General features: G+C 48.8%; 1 protein-coding gene across 1 annotated transcript in view; it reads left to right on the top strand.

The window, feature by feature from the left end:
* The window catches only part of AKT3 (AKT serine/threonine kinase 3), a 1072603-nt gene that overhangs the window by 865202 nt on the left and 190210 nt on the right, over positions 1–17191 (top strand). Inside the window, exon 11 of the mRNA XM_078648582.1 lies at positions 15589–15803. Coding sequence (XP_078504708.1) covers positions 15589–15803 — 215 coding nt within the window. The remainder of the gene's footprint in view (positions 1–15588; positions 15804–17191) is intronic.

The following is a 17191-nucleotide window of genomic DNA, read 5'->3' on the forward strand; positions in this document are numbered from 1 at the left end:
TGGTGCCGTGTCCAAGATGGCGGCTGGGCCGGGCAATGGTGCTGACGGTGGCCCGGGCCCTGTCCTGCGGGGAGGGAGCGAGCCCTTCATGTGGCCTGTCCAACATGCGTCCCCCCCAGCTGAAGGCGGGGAGAGTCACCCATCTTCTTGGGGACTTTCCTCGTCGAGGCGGAAAAAGCGGGACAGGCCATCCGCGTTGGCGTGGTCTTGGCCGGGTCGATGTTCCACAGTGAAGTCCATCCCCTGCAGGGAGATGGACCAACGTAGTAGTTTCGGGTTTTCCCCCCGCATCTGCATGAGCCATTGCAGGGGTCGATGATCGGTCTGGACCCGGAAGTGGGTGCCGAAGAGATAAGGCCGGAGCTTTTTGAGGGCCCACACCACGGCGAAGGCCTCCCTCTCGATGGTGCTCCAGCGTCGTTCTCGGGCCAGGAGCCGTCTGCTGATGAAAGCCACTGGCTGGTCAAGTCCTTCGGGGTTCAGCTGGGAAAGGACTGCCCCAACGCCATGGTCGGAGGCATCTGTTTGGACGATAAATTCCCGGCTGTAGTCGGGGGCCTGGAGCACCGGGGCGGAGCACATGGCGGCCTTCAGCTTCTCGAAGGCCGCTTGACAGTCTGGGGTCCAGTTGACCTCCTTTGGTTGGTTTTTGGAGGTGAGTTCCGTGAGGGGCCCTACGATGCTGCCATAGTCCCTCACGAACCGTCGGTAGTAGCCTGAGAGTCCCAAGAAGGCGCGGACCTCGGTCTGGGTGATGGGGGACTGCCACGACTGGATGGCAGCGATCTTGAGTTGCAGAGGGGCCACCAGACCGCTTCCCACCTGGTGCCCGAGATAGGTCACGGACCCCTGGCCAATTTGGCATTTGCTGGCCTTGATCGTGAGGCCAGCTCGTTGGAGGGCCTGTAGCACCTCTCGGAGGTGGTGGAGGTGGTCGGACCAGTGGTGGCTGTACACAGCGATATCGTCCAGGTAGGCGGCGCTGAATCCTTCGAGTCCTGCCAGGACCTGGGTTACTAGCCGCTGAAATGTTGCTGGCGCATTCTTCATGCCGAATGGCATGACCTTGAAGTGATAGTGGCCATCAGGGGTAGAGAATGCCGATCGTTCTTGGGCCCGGGGTGTGAGACCGATCTGCCAGTAGCCCGCTGTCAGGTCGAAGATGCTGAGGTAGCGGGCAGCTCCCATGCGGTCGATTAGTTCATCTGCTCGGGGGATGGGGTGTGCGTCTGTTCTGGTGACCGCATTCAAGCCCCGGTAGTCGACGCAGAACCGGAGCTCCGGCGTGGCGCCGGGGGCGGCCGCTTTGGGGACCAGTACCACTGGGCTGGCCCAGGGGCTGTCTGAGGGCTCGATGATCCCGAGTGTGAGCATCTTGGCCACCTCCTCTTGGATGCAGGCCCGTACCCGATCTGGTACGCGGTAGGCCCGATGGCGGATAGGGGGACTGTCTCCAGTGTCCACGTCGTGTAAGCACCAGGGGGTGACCCCTGGGGTGAGGGAGAACAGGGTGGAGAACTGGAGCAGGAGGACTCGGCAGTCTTGGCGCTGTTCCAGGGTGAGGGCCTCCGAGAGTCGGACCCCGTCCACGGAGCCGTCCTTCTCCCGTGACCGTAGGAGGTCAGGAAGGGGTTCGGAGTCCTCCTCGGTTCCATTGTCGGTTGCCATCAGGAGACTGAGTTCGGAGCGTACAAAGTGGGGTTTCAGTCTATTAGCGTGGAGGACCCGGAGAGGGTTTCGGGAAGATTCCATATCGATGAGATAGGTGACAGGGCTCTTGCGCTCGATTACTTTGAAGGGCCCCGTCCATTTGTCTTGCAGGGCGCATGGTTCGGTGGGAGACATTACCCACACTTGTTGGCCGGGTTCAAATTCGATGGAGGATGCATTTTGATCGTACCACCTTTTCATGTCCTCCTGACTGGCCTCCAGGTTTGCTTTTGCCATCTCTCTGAACCTTCTGGTCTGGTTGCGGAGGGTTAGGAGGTACTTGAAAACATCTGGAGTGTTCTTTAGAGGGGGCATTTCCCAGCCTTCTTTGACTAGGCTGAGCGGGCCTCGCACCGGGTGTCCATACAAGAGTTCGAAAGGGCTGAAGCCGAGGGACTTCTGGGGGACTTCTCGGTAGGCAAAGAGAAGGCACGGTAGTAGCACATCCCACTGGCGACGGAGGGGCTCTTCCAACCCCCCAATCATCCCTTTGAGCGTGCGGTTGAACCGCTCAACCAGTCCGTTCCCTTGAGGGTGATAGGGGGTCGTGAATCGGTAGGTGACCCCACACTGTTGCCAGAGGGACTTCATGTATTTTGAGATAAAGTTCGTACCCCTGTCGCTGACGACTTCCCGGGGGAAGCCCACTCGAGAGAAGATCCCCATCAAGGCTCGACCCACTACTGGGGCTGTTATCGTACGAAGGGGGACCGCCTCAGGATAGCGGGTAGCGTGATCCACCAGGACCAGGATGAAGCGATGTCCCTGTGCTGTTCGGGGGTCCAGGGGCCCCACAATGTCTATTCCCACCCTTTCGAACAGGGTGGTCACCACGGGGAATGGTTGTAGGGGTGCCTTGAGTTTGCGGCCGCTCTTCCCACTGGCCTGGCAGGTCGGGCAGGACCGGCAATGGTTGGATACGTCATTTCTCATTTTGGGCCAAAAAAAGTGAGTCACCAGGCGGTGGTAGGTCTTGTCTTGGCCCAGGTGCCCGGCCAGGGGGACATCATGGGCTAGGTTCAACAGGAAGTCTCTGAAGTGGAGGGGCACCACCAGCACTCGCCCGGCCCCCAGTTCTGCGATTTTCTGTTCGCTGTACAAGAGATCCTTGTCCCAATAAACCCAGTGGGCCCCGGTGGTGTCTCCTTGGCTCTGGGCGAGCGCTTGCTGTCGCAATCCCTCGAGGGAGGGGCAGGTCCTTTGCTCCTGCCGGAATTGTTCCTGGGTGGGCCCCCCTTCTTGACGCCACTGAGCCAGGTCGGGAAGCTCGGGGGGCTGTGTGGACCCCTCTGGGGTGGGGTCCGGGTGGTCGGTCTGGAGGAAGTCTTCTTCTGGAGGGATCGAGGGCGGAGGTGCTGCCCATTCTGGTTCTTCTGGTCTAGGGATGGTGCGGGTGGCCATGGACCGGGTGGTTACGCACGCCCAGTCCGGGAGACCCAACATCCCCAGATGCTCTCTTCTTTCCACAGCGGCCCACGGGGAGCTCTCGAGATCGTTCCCCAGGAGGCAGTCTACGGGGGCATCGTCACGGACAGTTACTTTCAGCATGCCGGACACTCCTCCCCATTCGAAGGGGACGCAGGCCATCCGACACAGGCTCTCCGATTTATCTGCCGATCGGACGGGGCAAAGTACGTTTGGTAGGATTTGTTCTGGGGTCACCAGGTGACAGCGGACGGCCGTCACACTGGCCCCGGTGTCACGCAGGGCCTCGGCCTTGCGCCCATTGATGCTCACCCATTGGCTGTACTTCCGAGTGTTGGCGGGCAGGGGAGTCCGCGGGACCATGTCTCTTCCTCCTAGGCATGCCAGGGTCATGGCGGCGGGTTCCCACTCGAACTGCTCCGACTCATAGGTCTCCGTGTCTTCGGAGACTTGTTCTTCTCCCAGGGCGGCGGCCGCCATCTGGCGGGGCCCGGGGGCCTGGTTCTTCGGGCAGGTCGGGTCACTGGCATAGTGGCCGACTCGCTGGCATCGATGACACGTCACGTTAGCTCGGAACCCCGGGCGCATCGGGGGGTTTCCCCGGCCTGCTGGGGCCGGGGTGGCGTTAGTGGGTGCGGCCGGGGCGGCGTCTCTGCCCCGGCCCGGGCCTCCTCCTCCTCCTCGGGGACGATGGTGACCTTGGTTGGTTCTGTTCTGCTCGTTCGGCCCACTCCGGGCCACTCGGGTGCTCTCCCACCGGTCAGCCTCGGTGGCGAGCTGCCGGGGTTCAGTCAATTTACTGTCGAGGAGGTGCTGCCTGAGCTCGACAAAGCAGTTGTTGGAGAGGTGCTCCCACACAATGAGATTGAAGAGTTGTTCGTAAGTGGTTACGTTGTTACCCTTGATCCACCCCTCGAAGGCTCGGCTGAAATAGTTCACGTATTCCAACCACGTCGTACCTGGGATCCTGGTGCAGTTGCGGAACCTCTGGCGGTACATTTCGGGTGTAAGTCCATATCGACTGAGGAGGGCGGCCTTCATGTGGTCATAGGACGTCATTTGATGGTCCGGAAGCTGCAGCAGGGCATCACGACCCTCGTTGACGAATCTCCCCCATAGACCGGCTCCCCAGTCACTTCGAGCGACCCGGTGGGCGGTCATGGCAATCTCATAGGCCTTGAACCACTGCTGTATGTCGTAGTTCCGGTGATATTCTCGGACCACATCCTTGGGGATGTGGACCTTCTGCTCGGTAGGACCCGGGGAGTGCGGTTGCTCGGGCACCCCTAGGTTTTTGTTCAGTTTGCGCATTTCTATCTCCGCTAGTTTGCACTCGTGCTCGTATGCCAGTCTTTTTTCTTCGAGGTCTCTCTGTCTCTGTTTTTCCTCTCGCTCTTCTCTGAGCCGTAAGTGTTCTAAGTTTATTTTTTGTTCCGCCAGTTTCAATTCTCCGTCTAATCTGAGTCGTGCCAAGTCTAACTCGTGTAATCTATTTTTTTCCCGCTCTTGGATCTCTTCATGGGAGGGGCCTGTTCTCCGTTCCTCCGTCCGGGTGGTGTTGACTTCCGGGGCTGCGGGGTCCCGGGGGGTTGCGGTATTTGTCTCTGTCCAGGGCTCTAGGGCGTTTTTGAAGTCTTCTTTTGTGCTTAGCCCGGTGGTAGCAATGCCTAAGTCCATGCAAAATTGTTTGAGCTCTCGGTGGTTGTATTATTCCAGCTTTTCCATCTGGAACTTCTCCGCCGATCCGCTCTCTTTGGTCGTCATTGTGGTTTTAGTCGTAGGGTGAGTTACTGTCTGTACGGTACGCGTTGGTTCGGATCGCGCCGCTAGCCACCAATGTTAGACGGGGACCTGGAGGGTCGGCCGAGCACAGTGATCGCACAGACAGGTAACTTCCCCCCCACAGATGGACACCACACAAAGTTCAGGGTAACACCTTTTATAGGCACTTCTGGGAGTAGAGTGGTACGATACAAGGCAATCAGGACACGATGATCCTCTCAATTCTAGTCTCTAGTAGGGGAAGGGGGTAGCGGGACAGTCTGGGTACCCACGGGTACGGGGGTGTAACGGTGATGGCTCACAATCCTCGAGCTCGGTGTTCGGAGGGGTCAGACCGCGGCAGCGCCGGCAGGTCCCAACGAGGATGAAGGTTACAACGGGCCGCGGCAGCGCCAGCAGGTCCCACGAGGATGAAGGTTACAACGGGCCGCGGCAGCGCCAGCAGGTCCCACGAGGATGAAGGTTACAACGGGCCGCGGCAGCGCCAGCAGGTCCCACGAGGATGAAGGTTACAACGGGCCGCGGCAGCGCCAGCAGGTCCCAACGAGGATGAAGGTTGCAGAGGGCCGCGGCAGCGCCAGCAGGCAGGACAATAGTTCACAAGGCAGGGCTGTGGCAGCGCCAGCAGTCCGTCAAGGATGAGTTCGTCGCGGTGTCTCTCGACTCCAGGATACAACTGCCTTCCTGTCCTGGGGCTGCCTCAGTTATAGGTCTGGCGCCCTTTGATGTCCGGACCCTCGCCCTTGGAGGTCGGGAGGTCTGGGATGAGGGAGTCCAGACACCCAGCAGGGGGGTGGAGCCAGCGCCCGAGGAGGCTGGGGGTGCTCGGCACCTGGCGGGGGAGAGCCATCGACACTTCGTACTCCCATTGACCTGCCAAGTGGGCCGTTCACCTCCTGGGTGGAGGGTGGTGCCGGGATGTCGGGGCCTGGCCAGGCCCAGGGTTGGGGTCGGGCTGAGGCCGCACGGCCGCGTGGTGCCGTGTCCAAGATGGCGGCTGGGCCGGGCAATGGTGCTGACGGTGGCCCGGGCCCTGTCCTGCGGGGAGGGAGCGAGCCCTTCATGTGGCCTGTCCAACAGTTTCTCGCGTTTGTTTAGTAACTCGCGATTCTTCAGGACCTAAGGGAGAAAAGATATTTACTTTTGCAAAAAATCTGTCTACACTAAAGCGGATCTACAATGGTATCCAGTGCGATTGTCAAGATAACACAGGAAAAAATTTACTTCCTGTGTCTATGTACCTGTGTTGCGCTGGATCAACCTAAAGAGGAGACATAAGGGCATATCACAACATGTACAAACAATATTAATATCAAGACAAAGGATGTGGGTGACTTTGGACATTCTTGAAAACATGCTAGTTAGTTCGTGGCCATTCAGTGTGTGGCTAGCGTATAGATTAAAACCATTAAAACCATTGTGGATATAAAACCTCTGTGAGTAACATGCCCATGTGGGTAACAAGAGCAGCGTAGATGGAGATTGTTACATAGGACTTACCTATTGTGTCCGATTCCCAGGCATCAAAAGTACCCGGCGGTCTGCACAACAGGTTGACGCTTCCATGTAGTATGGCTATGTATGAGGGAATAGTATTGATCAATTGATCAGTGCTACAGTCATGGTGTAGTCTACCTCCCTTCACTAGCAATGGATCAGTCTGTCTAGTTCTTGTCCTGTATATAGAAAGATGTTGTGCTTAGAAGCCAAGGCTTGGTTTAGCAGAATATAACGAATGTGGCTGACATTCGCTAGGTAAATATAAGGCTAAAGACTTGAACTATATGTTTGGAGGCTTCTTGAGGGAGTCTTAAGTGGTAGTTAAAACTGGTAATGTAGCAATCATCATGTGGAGCATAAGGAGTAAACTAGATGTATTCGATCTCTTGTCCTTCCTGGTATGCGCGGTGTTAGGAATATCGCAGGAAGGATTACAATAAAGTGTGGCCTCATCTGTCCCTTGCTGCTTAACGCTTGGCCTTCATACAGCCCACAGATATCATTGTAACCCTACTTATGTCGTGGTATTAAGTCCATTAGATCAGCGCGAAGTTTAAAATTAGCGCTGGTAAGTATCAGTGCGTCTGCCCCCTTGTGCTTAAACCAGGTCCGTGTCCCGCCCGAAATAGACGCTGGGGTGCTAATCAGCCAGGTCCATGGGGAGAGCTGACTATTTGGTGGCACAGTCTGAGGTTAACCCAATGGGCCAGGATATACCTCTAAACTACGTGAGTTAGCCTCACCCATTACTAACCATGTCGCGCTGCTCATCGAGCGCTTACCCGCTGGGGTGTGTTAAAGGATCACCCACAGGTAGAGAGCGGGGTCGGTGAATGTCGAAATGTAGCCATAGGTAGTTGAAAAACGGCACCCCATTTGCCAAACACCTACAGAAGCTCTTAATAACAACTGTAACAGATGGTGTCCTGCTCGCGCTCCTCAAAGTCAAAGTGCGGGAAACAGGTAACCTTAACACCCCGTCGCTCTTATTACAGTTAGTCTGCTGTGCATCCTTCCTCTAGACCTACCCACGCCGCCGGGTCCGGGAAGCACTGACTCCTGGGGCGGCCATTGTTTTCAAATGTAGGGGGTGTCATGTGACTAAGGGGTGTGACCTGGTCTCAGGTCATGTGGGCAGTAGTGTGAATGCCGCGGCCATGACAGAATGGAGTTTGTTTGTACGTTTACTACCTCCCCAAGCCTGGTTCATAACTGTCAAGAGGGGTAAAAACAGTAAGGTTGCTAATAAAATACGAGGATGGTTATTTTATCTGCTGAATGTAGTGTGCAGTTGATCATTCACGTGAACGTGACAAAGTATTGAACTCAGTGTCTGGAGAACCCTAAAAAGCCTCCAGCACATCCAGCCGGTAGTCACAGTGTTTTGTGTTAATCATTGTCGACGTAGCAGGCCTCATGTGCAAATACAAACAGTCAAACCGGTGTTTTAGGAGTAGCCATTCTGAACTAAAAAGTAGGGGGAGGAAACCTAATTCCTTAGTTAAGACATACAGGGAAAATTGCATTGCATGTACCCGGTTACTCCCTTGTTAGTTTCTGGGTTAGGGTGTATGGCTATATCGCGCTCCACGGAATTTCTTCATTCAGGCCAGTACTGTCGGAGGCTAGACGATGTATCCACCTCTGTTCTTTGTAAAAGAGACTCTGTTTAGATGTTTTAGGGTCTGCTTCAAGTACTAACCATCTTAAGGAGTCTGCTGTGTGGTTGTGTTCTAAGCAGTCTTTGCACATTCTTGTGTTAGTCTTCTTACAGCGGAAATTGCTACGGTGTTCTGAGATGCGTATCTTAATGGGGCGTGTAGTCATGCCCACATAATATAGATCACATGGACAGATCAGAAGATAAATGCAATTAGTGCTGTTGCAATTCGTATGTCCCCTCATTTCCCAGGTGAAGGAATCATTTAACCTAATAGTTTTGTGTGTGGATGTAAAGGGGCAGGCCATGCATGTACCACAAGGGTAGTGTCCCTTGACTGAGGGTAAATGCCATAAGGTTGTCTGTCTAGCTGGTGTCTTTTTCTTTGGCCTTGTTTGGATCAGGACGTCCTTAATGTTCTTGGAACGTTTGAATGCGAACCGTGGTGGTTCTAACTCAAGAACGCCTGTATTCAAAATCTGCCAATGTCTCTTCAGGATTTTCTTAAGGTAATTCGAAGCAGGTGTGAAGGTGGTCACACATGTCATAGGCTCAGTGTCAGTGGGATTATCAACTTTCCTTTCTAGGAGGCTTTCCCTGTGGTTGTTCCGAGCTTGTTTCCTTGCTGGGGCGACATCCCTACTTGGGTAGCCTCTGCCTGTGAGATTTCTAGAGAGGATTTTGGATTGTGATATGTAGCTCTCGGTACTGCTACAGTTTCTCCGCACCCTCAAGAATTGCCCAAAGGGGAGGTTCGTTCTTAGTGCTTTGATCCCTTTGTTTCAGATGAGAGCTACTGCTTCAACCCTGTTCTGAGGCTCCTTGGTTTATTAGCATCATGAATCTTGCTGATGCTTTAAGTTCTGTCTCCTTCAGTGCAACCTGCATCTGAAGTGGGCTCAATATTGAGGAAGCCTCTTAAAAAGATTTGTATCTCTGACGTGGCGATGCAGGACTTTCAGAGGTGCATGACAGATGCTAATCTGACAGGCCTAATACTGTTCTCATTACCCCGTTCTGAAGTCACAGTTGTGACAAATGCCACCTCTGTCATTTCTGGAGGTCACATGAATGATTTGGAGGTAAATGATGGAGCAGTGTCATCCCGTAAATCTATTGGATCTAAGGTGCAATCTTACTGGCTACCAAGGCCGTTTAGAATTCCATCAGGAGCAGTTCCATTTGAACAACACAACCACCATGTGGTACTGCAACAAACAGGGCGATGTGGATCCATTTTAATGTGACCCAGTGCCCTCAATTTTTCCAAGATGTCTTGTTTTTCCTTATTCTGGCCCTGTGGAGCCAACGGTTGTCTCTAAATTAAATGTCATGGTTTTGGGGAGAGAGTTAGGGGAGTGTGCACTTTAGTTATGACTTTGTGCATGCATACATGTCCATCCTCCCTCTCTGTACATGTAGACATGGACAGAGATTAATTGCCGTTAAAGGTCTCATGTTGACCTGTTGTCTCATTCAGGAAGCACAACAGAGAGTTGTAACTCTGCATATGAGGAGACACTCAGTAAGGGCCTAGATTAACTCTTTCCTCACCACATCATAGGATGGGTTGAGGAGTTATTTAATAAAAGCAGCATTTTGAAGAGAGCAGACAAGCTCATCAAGCATCTTGCCAACCATGAGGAGCGTCTACACCCAAAGGTGGCAAAGGACCTCTGTGTCTGCTGGGGCTCGCCCTTCATAGCTACCTTAGAAAATGCTCAGTGTCCAGCATTTTATTCTCTAGAGTTTCTCGCTCAGGGATTTCTAGGAGTCTCATTTTGCCTTCAGTGGACACCAGCCTTCTGCGTGCTTTTCCACATCTAAGCCTGATCCTGTGGATACTGAAGAGTCGGGTGGGACGGAGCATAGCAAGGAGCTGCAGATTAGGCTTGGAGGGTCTGTTACTCTGAACTCCTGGAGCCTATGCCTCTGCTGTCCTCTTCAACTTCCTCTGCAGGAGGATCTGCAGTCCCACAGAGTACTACAGGCGAACCTCCGCAACCCACATCTTCATGCTTGGAGATTGAGTGAATCCAGCTAAAGGCTGTTTTGACCTTCGGGTGAACAAGGCAAAAGCGTGGAAATAATGGACGGAGTGTGGAAACCTTCCAAACACTCACCCCCAGTCACAGATGTGGGTTCTATCCATCATCATTCTTTAGCTTACTTTGCCACCCCAGTTCAGACACAGCTATATGCAAATCAGTCTTGACCCTGTGCCTCATGGGAACAGTCCAGCCTGAACTGCCAAGCCATGTCTTCCCTGGACCAGAAACAAGCATCCTGGGACCGGTTTCGGGCTAACAGCAACTGTACTGGAGTGAATGTATGACATTGTTCTGCATTCTGTCCATCAATTGTTCTTTTTGCATTTGTCACCCCGAGTGGGACGGGTATGCCCAGACGTGGGTCCCGTGCTCTCCATGCCACTGGAGTCAAGCAATCCTGGCTGATGAGGGCTGAAAGCCCGAAACCGGTTCTAGGATGCTTGTTTCCAGTCCAGGGAGGCCCTAGCCTGGCAGTTCGGGCTGGACTGTTCCCATTGGGCGCCAAGGTAAAGACTGATTTGCATATGGCTGGATTCAAACTGGAATGGCATGGTGAGCAAAACAACGATGGATTTAGGCCAGATCTCTGTTCTGGGGTGAATGTATGACATTGTTCTGCATTCTGTCTATCAGTTGTTCTTTTTGCATTTGTTTTGACCTTCTGCCAAAAGCGTTGGATGCCATTCTTGCTGCCTGCTATCCTTCCACCAAGACCATGTACTCTGGCCAGTTGACTACATTTGGCACCTGGGGTAAGGAAAAGTAGGTTGATCCCTTCAGATGAAAAGGTGTTATTTATTTTGTTTCTGCTATGTGCATATGAAGGTTTTCTGTGGAGATCAGTAAAAGGTTAATTTATCAGTCTTTCTTTGTTTGCAAGGTGAACCCTCATTACGCAAATCACCTGTTGTGATTTGTTTCTGAAGCCAGCATGTGACCTTTAACTTTTATTCCCCTGCTGTAGCAGTGTTGTATGAAATTCTGTAAATAAATACTTAATATACTGCGTCAAATTTTCTGTGCACAAAACAGACTTCTTATTTGCAATTAAAACCAAGCTTGGTGTTTATTCTCGCTTCATAGCAACATCCAAAAAAAAGTAGTCTTTTCTTCTGCTGTGTTGATAAAAGACCTAGGAAAAGGAATGTGGACGCTAAAAGGTGAATTTCTGGAAGATAAACTGTAAAACTTGCATGAAACAGTTTTCTAAAGATATGACAGGTTGGTGCGCACAAGTTCTGCATTTGTTTTCCTAGGTGTGCAGACAGCTTATTTTCTCTTTCGGTGTTTGCCTCCATCTGTTCAGCTGAAGATGTTGGTGCACTTTGATGGGAGCAGTACCTGATTTTCACAGATTCCTTTGGCTGTTTTCTGAGACTGTTTGCTTGACTCATTAAAAAAAATTATCGACTTTAAGCATCTTCCGCAAATCATGGGAGTTCCTGTGCCAGCCTGAAGAATGCATTTTATCAACAAGTAGATAATGAATTAGTGCGTAAATGCATAATAGATTTCCAGTTTTAAACATTTGGTATGTAGTCCAACTACAGCAGTAAGCTTTTAAACGCTGGTCAGTATTGTTTAAGTGCTTTGGCATAATATTATCAGAGATTGTTGTGTAGGTTTGCCATTTTGACTGCCATACTTCGCTCTAATATGTAGAAACTGTCTCCCAGTGCTTAAACGTGTGGTAGCTGACGACACAATGCAGCAACACATGGTAACTCCTCATGCTTCATAAAGAACGCAGCATGGTAATTGGTTGTGCTTTGCCTCTCCGGGGCTTTTAGTGCACAATGCATGAGCATGCCACCATGATCCTCCAGCCAATCATGATACCACTGCTTCCTATAGACCTGTTTTATTGTTTTCGGTTGATCGCTCTGACCGAGCCCTGCTTGCATCTTCCTGCTCCTATAAGGCCAAACCTCAGATGTCATGGGGCAACTACCCTGTCTCACATACACCGATTGACATGGGTATTGTTAATGTTATAAAGGACTGGCGCTCTATGGCGCTGCATTCAGCAATGCAGAATGGGGGCATTGCACAAGTCGCGTCAGTCTACTGGCTACTCGACAAGTCTGGTGAGGTTCATCTCCATCTCTTAGAGCTGACCTTGTCTTGCGATATGTTCTTGTGCAGAATTGTGTGGAAGTGTTTGTGTAACGGTTGCGTACAGTACTGAAGTGTTTTGAAGTGTTCATTTGCCATAGTGTAGAGGTCTGTGAACTTTGTGTGTACATGTATGCACAAGACTGGGAAAGCTGTGTGCATTTATTTATGAATAAATATTTTTATGTTTATTTAATGTGCATTGTGTGTGTCAGTCCTTGTTCGTTATGTGTTACATTGTATGCTTGGGTCATTGTTCTATCAGGTCGCTCTCCTTGTTCTAAGAGATTCTTATATGTTTTTAGCTATTTTTTTAATAGGGCTATTTAAGAAGGGGTGGGGAACTGCACCAGCACTTTGCACGTGTCCGTGTTCAGCGCAAGATTTAATTAGTGGAGACAACTAGATATGCCATTTTTGTTAGCCCTCTTGTTGTCAGTTTCAGCCTCGGTATTTAAGAAGTAGCGGTGCACGGGGATGCTGTTCTGTCAGGTCACCATTTTTGTGAGCGCTCTAGTTGTCAAGTCTGGGCACAGCGTTGAATGAGCGGTGGGATGTGGACGCGTGCAGCGGGCATGCCGCTGACACACCAAAAGTCAAGCCTGTCTGCACTTGGCAACAAATACATACGCCTACTTAAGAGCATATAAATGATCATAGCCAAAAATAGCACTTGTATCACTTTACTTATAGATCTCTTCCCAGGCACAGTCTCAAGCTGTTCACTTTTTTTGGAGAACAATCAGCCAGGGGTACTATTCCTTATGGAAATTTAGCTCAGGTAGCACTCCATGCCTGATGTGATGGAGACCCACCCACAGGGATATACTATTGCTAGATGTGACCGGCAGAACAAAATGGGTGGCGGGGTTGCCATAATTTATATGAAAGAGCTAAAGGGGGCATCTTTCCCCATTTAAATTCAAGGGAGTGAAAGTATATTTTCATGATAGAAATTTCCCCAACTTTTACCTTTTCAGGGATACTTGTGTATATCATCTTTCTGAAAACTTACTGTGAAAATCCTAAGAATCTCCTGCAAGACCTCTCCGCCATCCAGCTTACTCAACCGGTAACTCTTCTTACACATAAACCAGGAAATCTTCTTGATCCCATTTAAAAAGAAAAAAACTAATATGATATTAGAATAACCTCTCCCATTATGCTGGTCAGATCACTACATTGTTCTGTTCTATCTGCAAAGAGTAGGAAATAAAATTGTCAGTCCAACAGTCAAGGACTCAGTCGATGTTGGTCAAAATTGAATGCTGCAAATTGTGAAAATACCCTATCACATTCCTTCCCCGAAATGAAGGGAGAAATAGTAGAAATGTACTCAAAGTTAGAGGACTGGATGACGAGCTCCTTGGGCAGACTCCTTCCTATGAGACTACGGGCACCCAAAGAGGTGACCGTGTCCCTTGGTTTACAATGGATTTATTGGAATTGGAACCAAAAAAAGACTGCAAAAGAATGGAAAGAAAGTGTAGGAAAAATATGACGAAACCAGAAACTAAATTATAAGAAATTAGTAAAGAAATACCATTACGCGATAAGAGAAGCACAAGTCACTTATTTGAGTACTAAGATGGACAGTGCACCGAACTCCTTGAAAGAGTTATTTAAAATTGTAAACTCTTTTAGGAAACCGGCAAGCAATCAGTGCAGTCATTCACCCTCTGAGTCCTGCTGTAATATACTAGCACATTACTTTCTAGAATAAGTGAATAACACCTGCACTACACTTTTAGGCAAATAAACTCGAATGATGTTACCTACAAATCTCTTTTAGATGGGAGGGCAAAGTAGAAACTGTTAGCCTTCCCTGAGATTGGTAAGGATGAAATTGGAGAGCTCATAAAAACTGTAAAATCTGGATCACTGTTAGACCCAGCACATCCTCACTTACTTATGAAAGTGGGACTGCGAGACATCTGCTAAAGAAACCTTTTGCAGACCCTTCACAAGTTGAAAATTACAGGCCAATCTCCTTACTCCCTGGTGTTAGCAAAATACTAGAGAAATTTTTTAACAAACATTTCTCCTCATTCTTAGAGACCCACTGAATTTTACACCTAACGCACAGGCTTCAGACCTGGAAGTAGTACGGAAACTACCCTGTTAGATGTCACAAAAGAGCGGAAAAACCTCGATCAAGGCTGATCAGTTGATTATAACTGATTCTCCTTCCCTCTGGGATTGGAGCCAAAGGGTCTAGTGTGGCTCCGGGGAGGGATGGGAACAGATCCTGTCAGCCCTATCTGGTCTCTGCAAGTCAAAAGATGACATGTAAAGCTGTCCTTAATTCTGTCAGCTGCCATATACTGCTTCTAGATTACCAATCCCTGCTAAATCCCAGATTTTAACAACACTTCTGTCTTCCAAGGTCCAAACACCTGCCAAACAGTCCTCAGCTCCATTAAATTAATAAAAAATCTGATTTCACCACTAAATTACATTTCACTAAGGGTAAAATATCTTTGAATTACTTTTCAAGCATTATTCCTTTTTTGTATCTATCTCCATGAGACCATGTGTCAGTAACAGTAATATTCAAAACATATATCAAGAAAAAAAGATCCTAATATTCAAAGACATGAGAAAAGAGAGAATAGATAAGAGATCAGAAAAAGGATAAAGAATAGGAAAATAGGGAAATAGACTTAACAATATAGTAATGTATTGGATTGATACCTAACATTATTATATTCCTATATTTAACATGGGCCCCCAAATTCGGTGAAATCTCTTCCAAGACCTCGTAAATAAACGAGTTGTCACAGGCACTATAAAACATTTTGTCTCATTAACCACTAGACCAGTGGTTCTAAACAATTTGACTTGTGTGTACCCCAGCTGAATCATTACTGGAATCGGAGGACCCCACCGAGTCATTGTTGGAAGCTGAGGGCCCAGGTCTAATACATTTCTAAATTTATGTGATTTGAATCTCAAAACAAAACACAAAAATACAAAAAAAAGTATACACCAAACAAAAGCTCGAATATTGAAATATTTTGTTTAATTTCCAATCAAATATAGAAAAGGTTTTCAAAATGTCAATGTTGCACTTTATTTGTGTACACTTTAATGTCCTAATTGTAACATTTAATTTTAACATTAAACTTTGTAAACAGTCACGGACCCCCTAAGTTGGCCTCCAGGGGACCCGTACCACAGTTTAAGAACCACTACATTAGACCCTTCTCCATCGCGCCAATACTGTATTTGTTGGTAACATCCTATTATCCTGCACCATGTTGTACGTTTTTGTTTTAATCTCAGTCGTTCATTGTTTGCCTCCTTGGAAGCCATGTTTTCTAACACCACATCTTTAATTTATAGGTTTTGGAGGACAATGACTATGGACGTGCCGTGGACTGGTGGGGCCTCGGAGTTGTCATGTATGAAATGATGTGCGGGAGATTACCATTCTACAACCAGGACCATGAGAAACTCTTTGAACTTATTCTTATGGAGGACATTAAATTCCCCAGAACACTTTCTGCAGATGCAAAATCATTACTTTCAGGACTTCTAATAAAAGATCCAAATAAACGGTAAGTTGAAACAAAAGGCCACCCTTACTGCATATTCATGGAGAATCCTTATGCAGAACCTAACTTGACCTATACAGGAGTGGAAATGAAGAAACCAAACTTTTTTTTTCGGGTCAAGTCGTAGCATGGCAACCAGCACCTTGGAGTCATGGATCATGCAATTGCGTAAGTGTGGTACTGTTTTGTGATGCTTTTACCTGGTTAATTGTATTTTGTCTGCTCCCAACAAAGCAGTAAATTACCTAGAAGGAATAATGTGATGCATAAAACACGTTCTCTTGCTAAGGTAGAGACATGGGTCAACATGGAAGGATGATGCTCAGGCTTCCAGTCTTTTCAGTGTGAAGATATCTGCTTTTAAATAACTGGGTGCTCTATCTCAAGATGGAAATGTAAGTTGCTAACATTCCTTCATGTCCCCCATTTCTCCCTGTGTTTGTGCCGGCACAGTTCATATCCAATATAAACCAAACATATGTGAATATCTTGTGAGCACATGCACATACTGATATTTCTGAGAAAAAACATTCCAGCTACAAAAAGCACACTGTGCTCAGAAATCTGGGAGCCTAGCATCGCCAATATTGTTGTACAGATCAGTCGAAGTGCTCAAATGAATGTGATAACCCATCTACTTGCACATTTGCATGTGGACAAAATGTATTGGCATTTTTTTGGTGTGCTCTATAGCACAAATCAAGGAAATTATTTTTTTTATGTATGAAAATGTGCTAGAAATTAAGGTAATACTATTCCTATATAGTGTCACTTCCAGATGCCCCGGTGGGGGCTCACTAGTGGTTTCAAGCTGAATTCTCTGGTTGCATGTCCACAGGGTGGCAGAGAGGTATTTCCACGTTTCCTTCTTAGAAAGTGCTATTTGCTTCATACTCGATTCACTTTTTACTGATTTCGGTGCCTGACCCTATGTTTCTTTGCAGGTTTTGTGCAGGAGAGCTTTATTTGTCGTATTTTAAGTTCTGTGAGTTTGCATGAGATTTACCTTCGATTTGCCTTAAAAATTTGCCTGGGCACCAGGATTTCAATCAACGTTGACAGAGTAGTGTGTTGAACAAGAAGCCAGGGCTCTATTGCAGAATTTATGCCCGTGCACATCTATCCTGGAACTGCACCTTTATTTATTTGTGAATGTTTTGGGGGCGTTTCTGTCTTTGGAAGCAGGCTTGCCGTTAGATATAAAAATATGATCCGTTTCAAAGGTTTATACTTTCACCTTTCTGCTGTCAATAACCTGAGCAATGCCTTTTGAGATGAAGTGCTATTTGTACAGAGGTTGCTTTCTGGTAATACACAAGCTGAAAGTTAGCTCTTCTCCCACACCCAGGTAGGATTTGGTTGTAATACGTTTGTATTAAGCTTAGTCTATT

This window comes from Lissotriton helveticus, chromosome 6 (assembly GCF_964261635.1).
Source record: "Lissotriton helveticus chromosome 6, aLisHel1.1, whole genome shotgun sequence".
Classification (NCBI taxonomy): domain Eukaryota; kingdom Metazoa; phylum Chordata; class Amphibia; order Caudata; family Salamandridae; genus Lissotriton; species Lissotriton helveticus.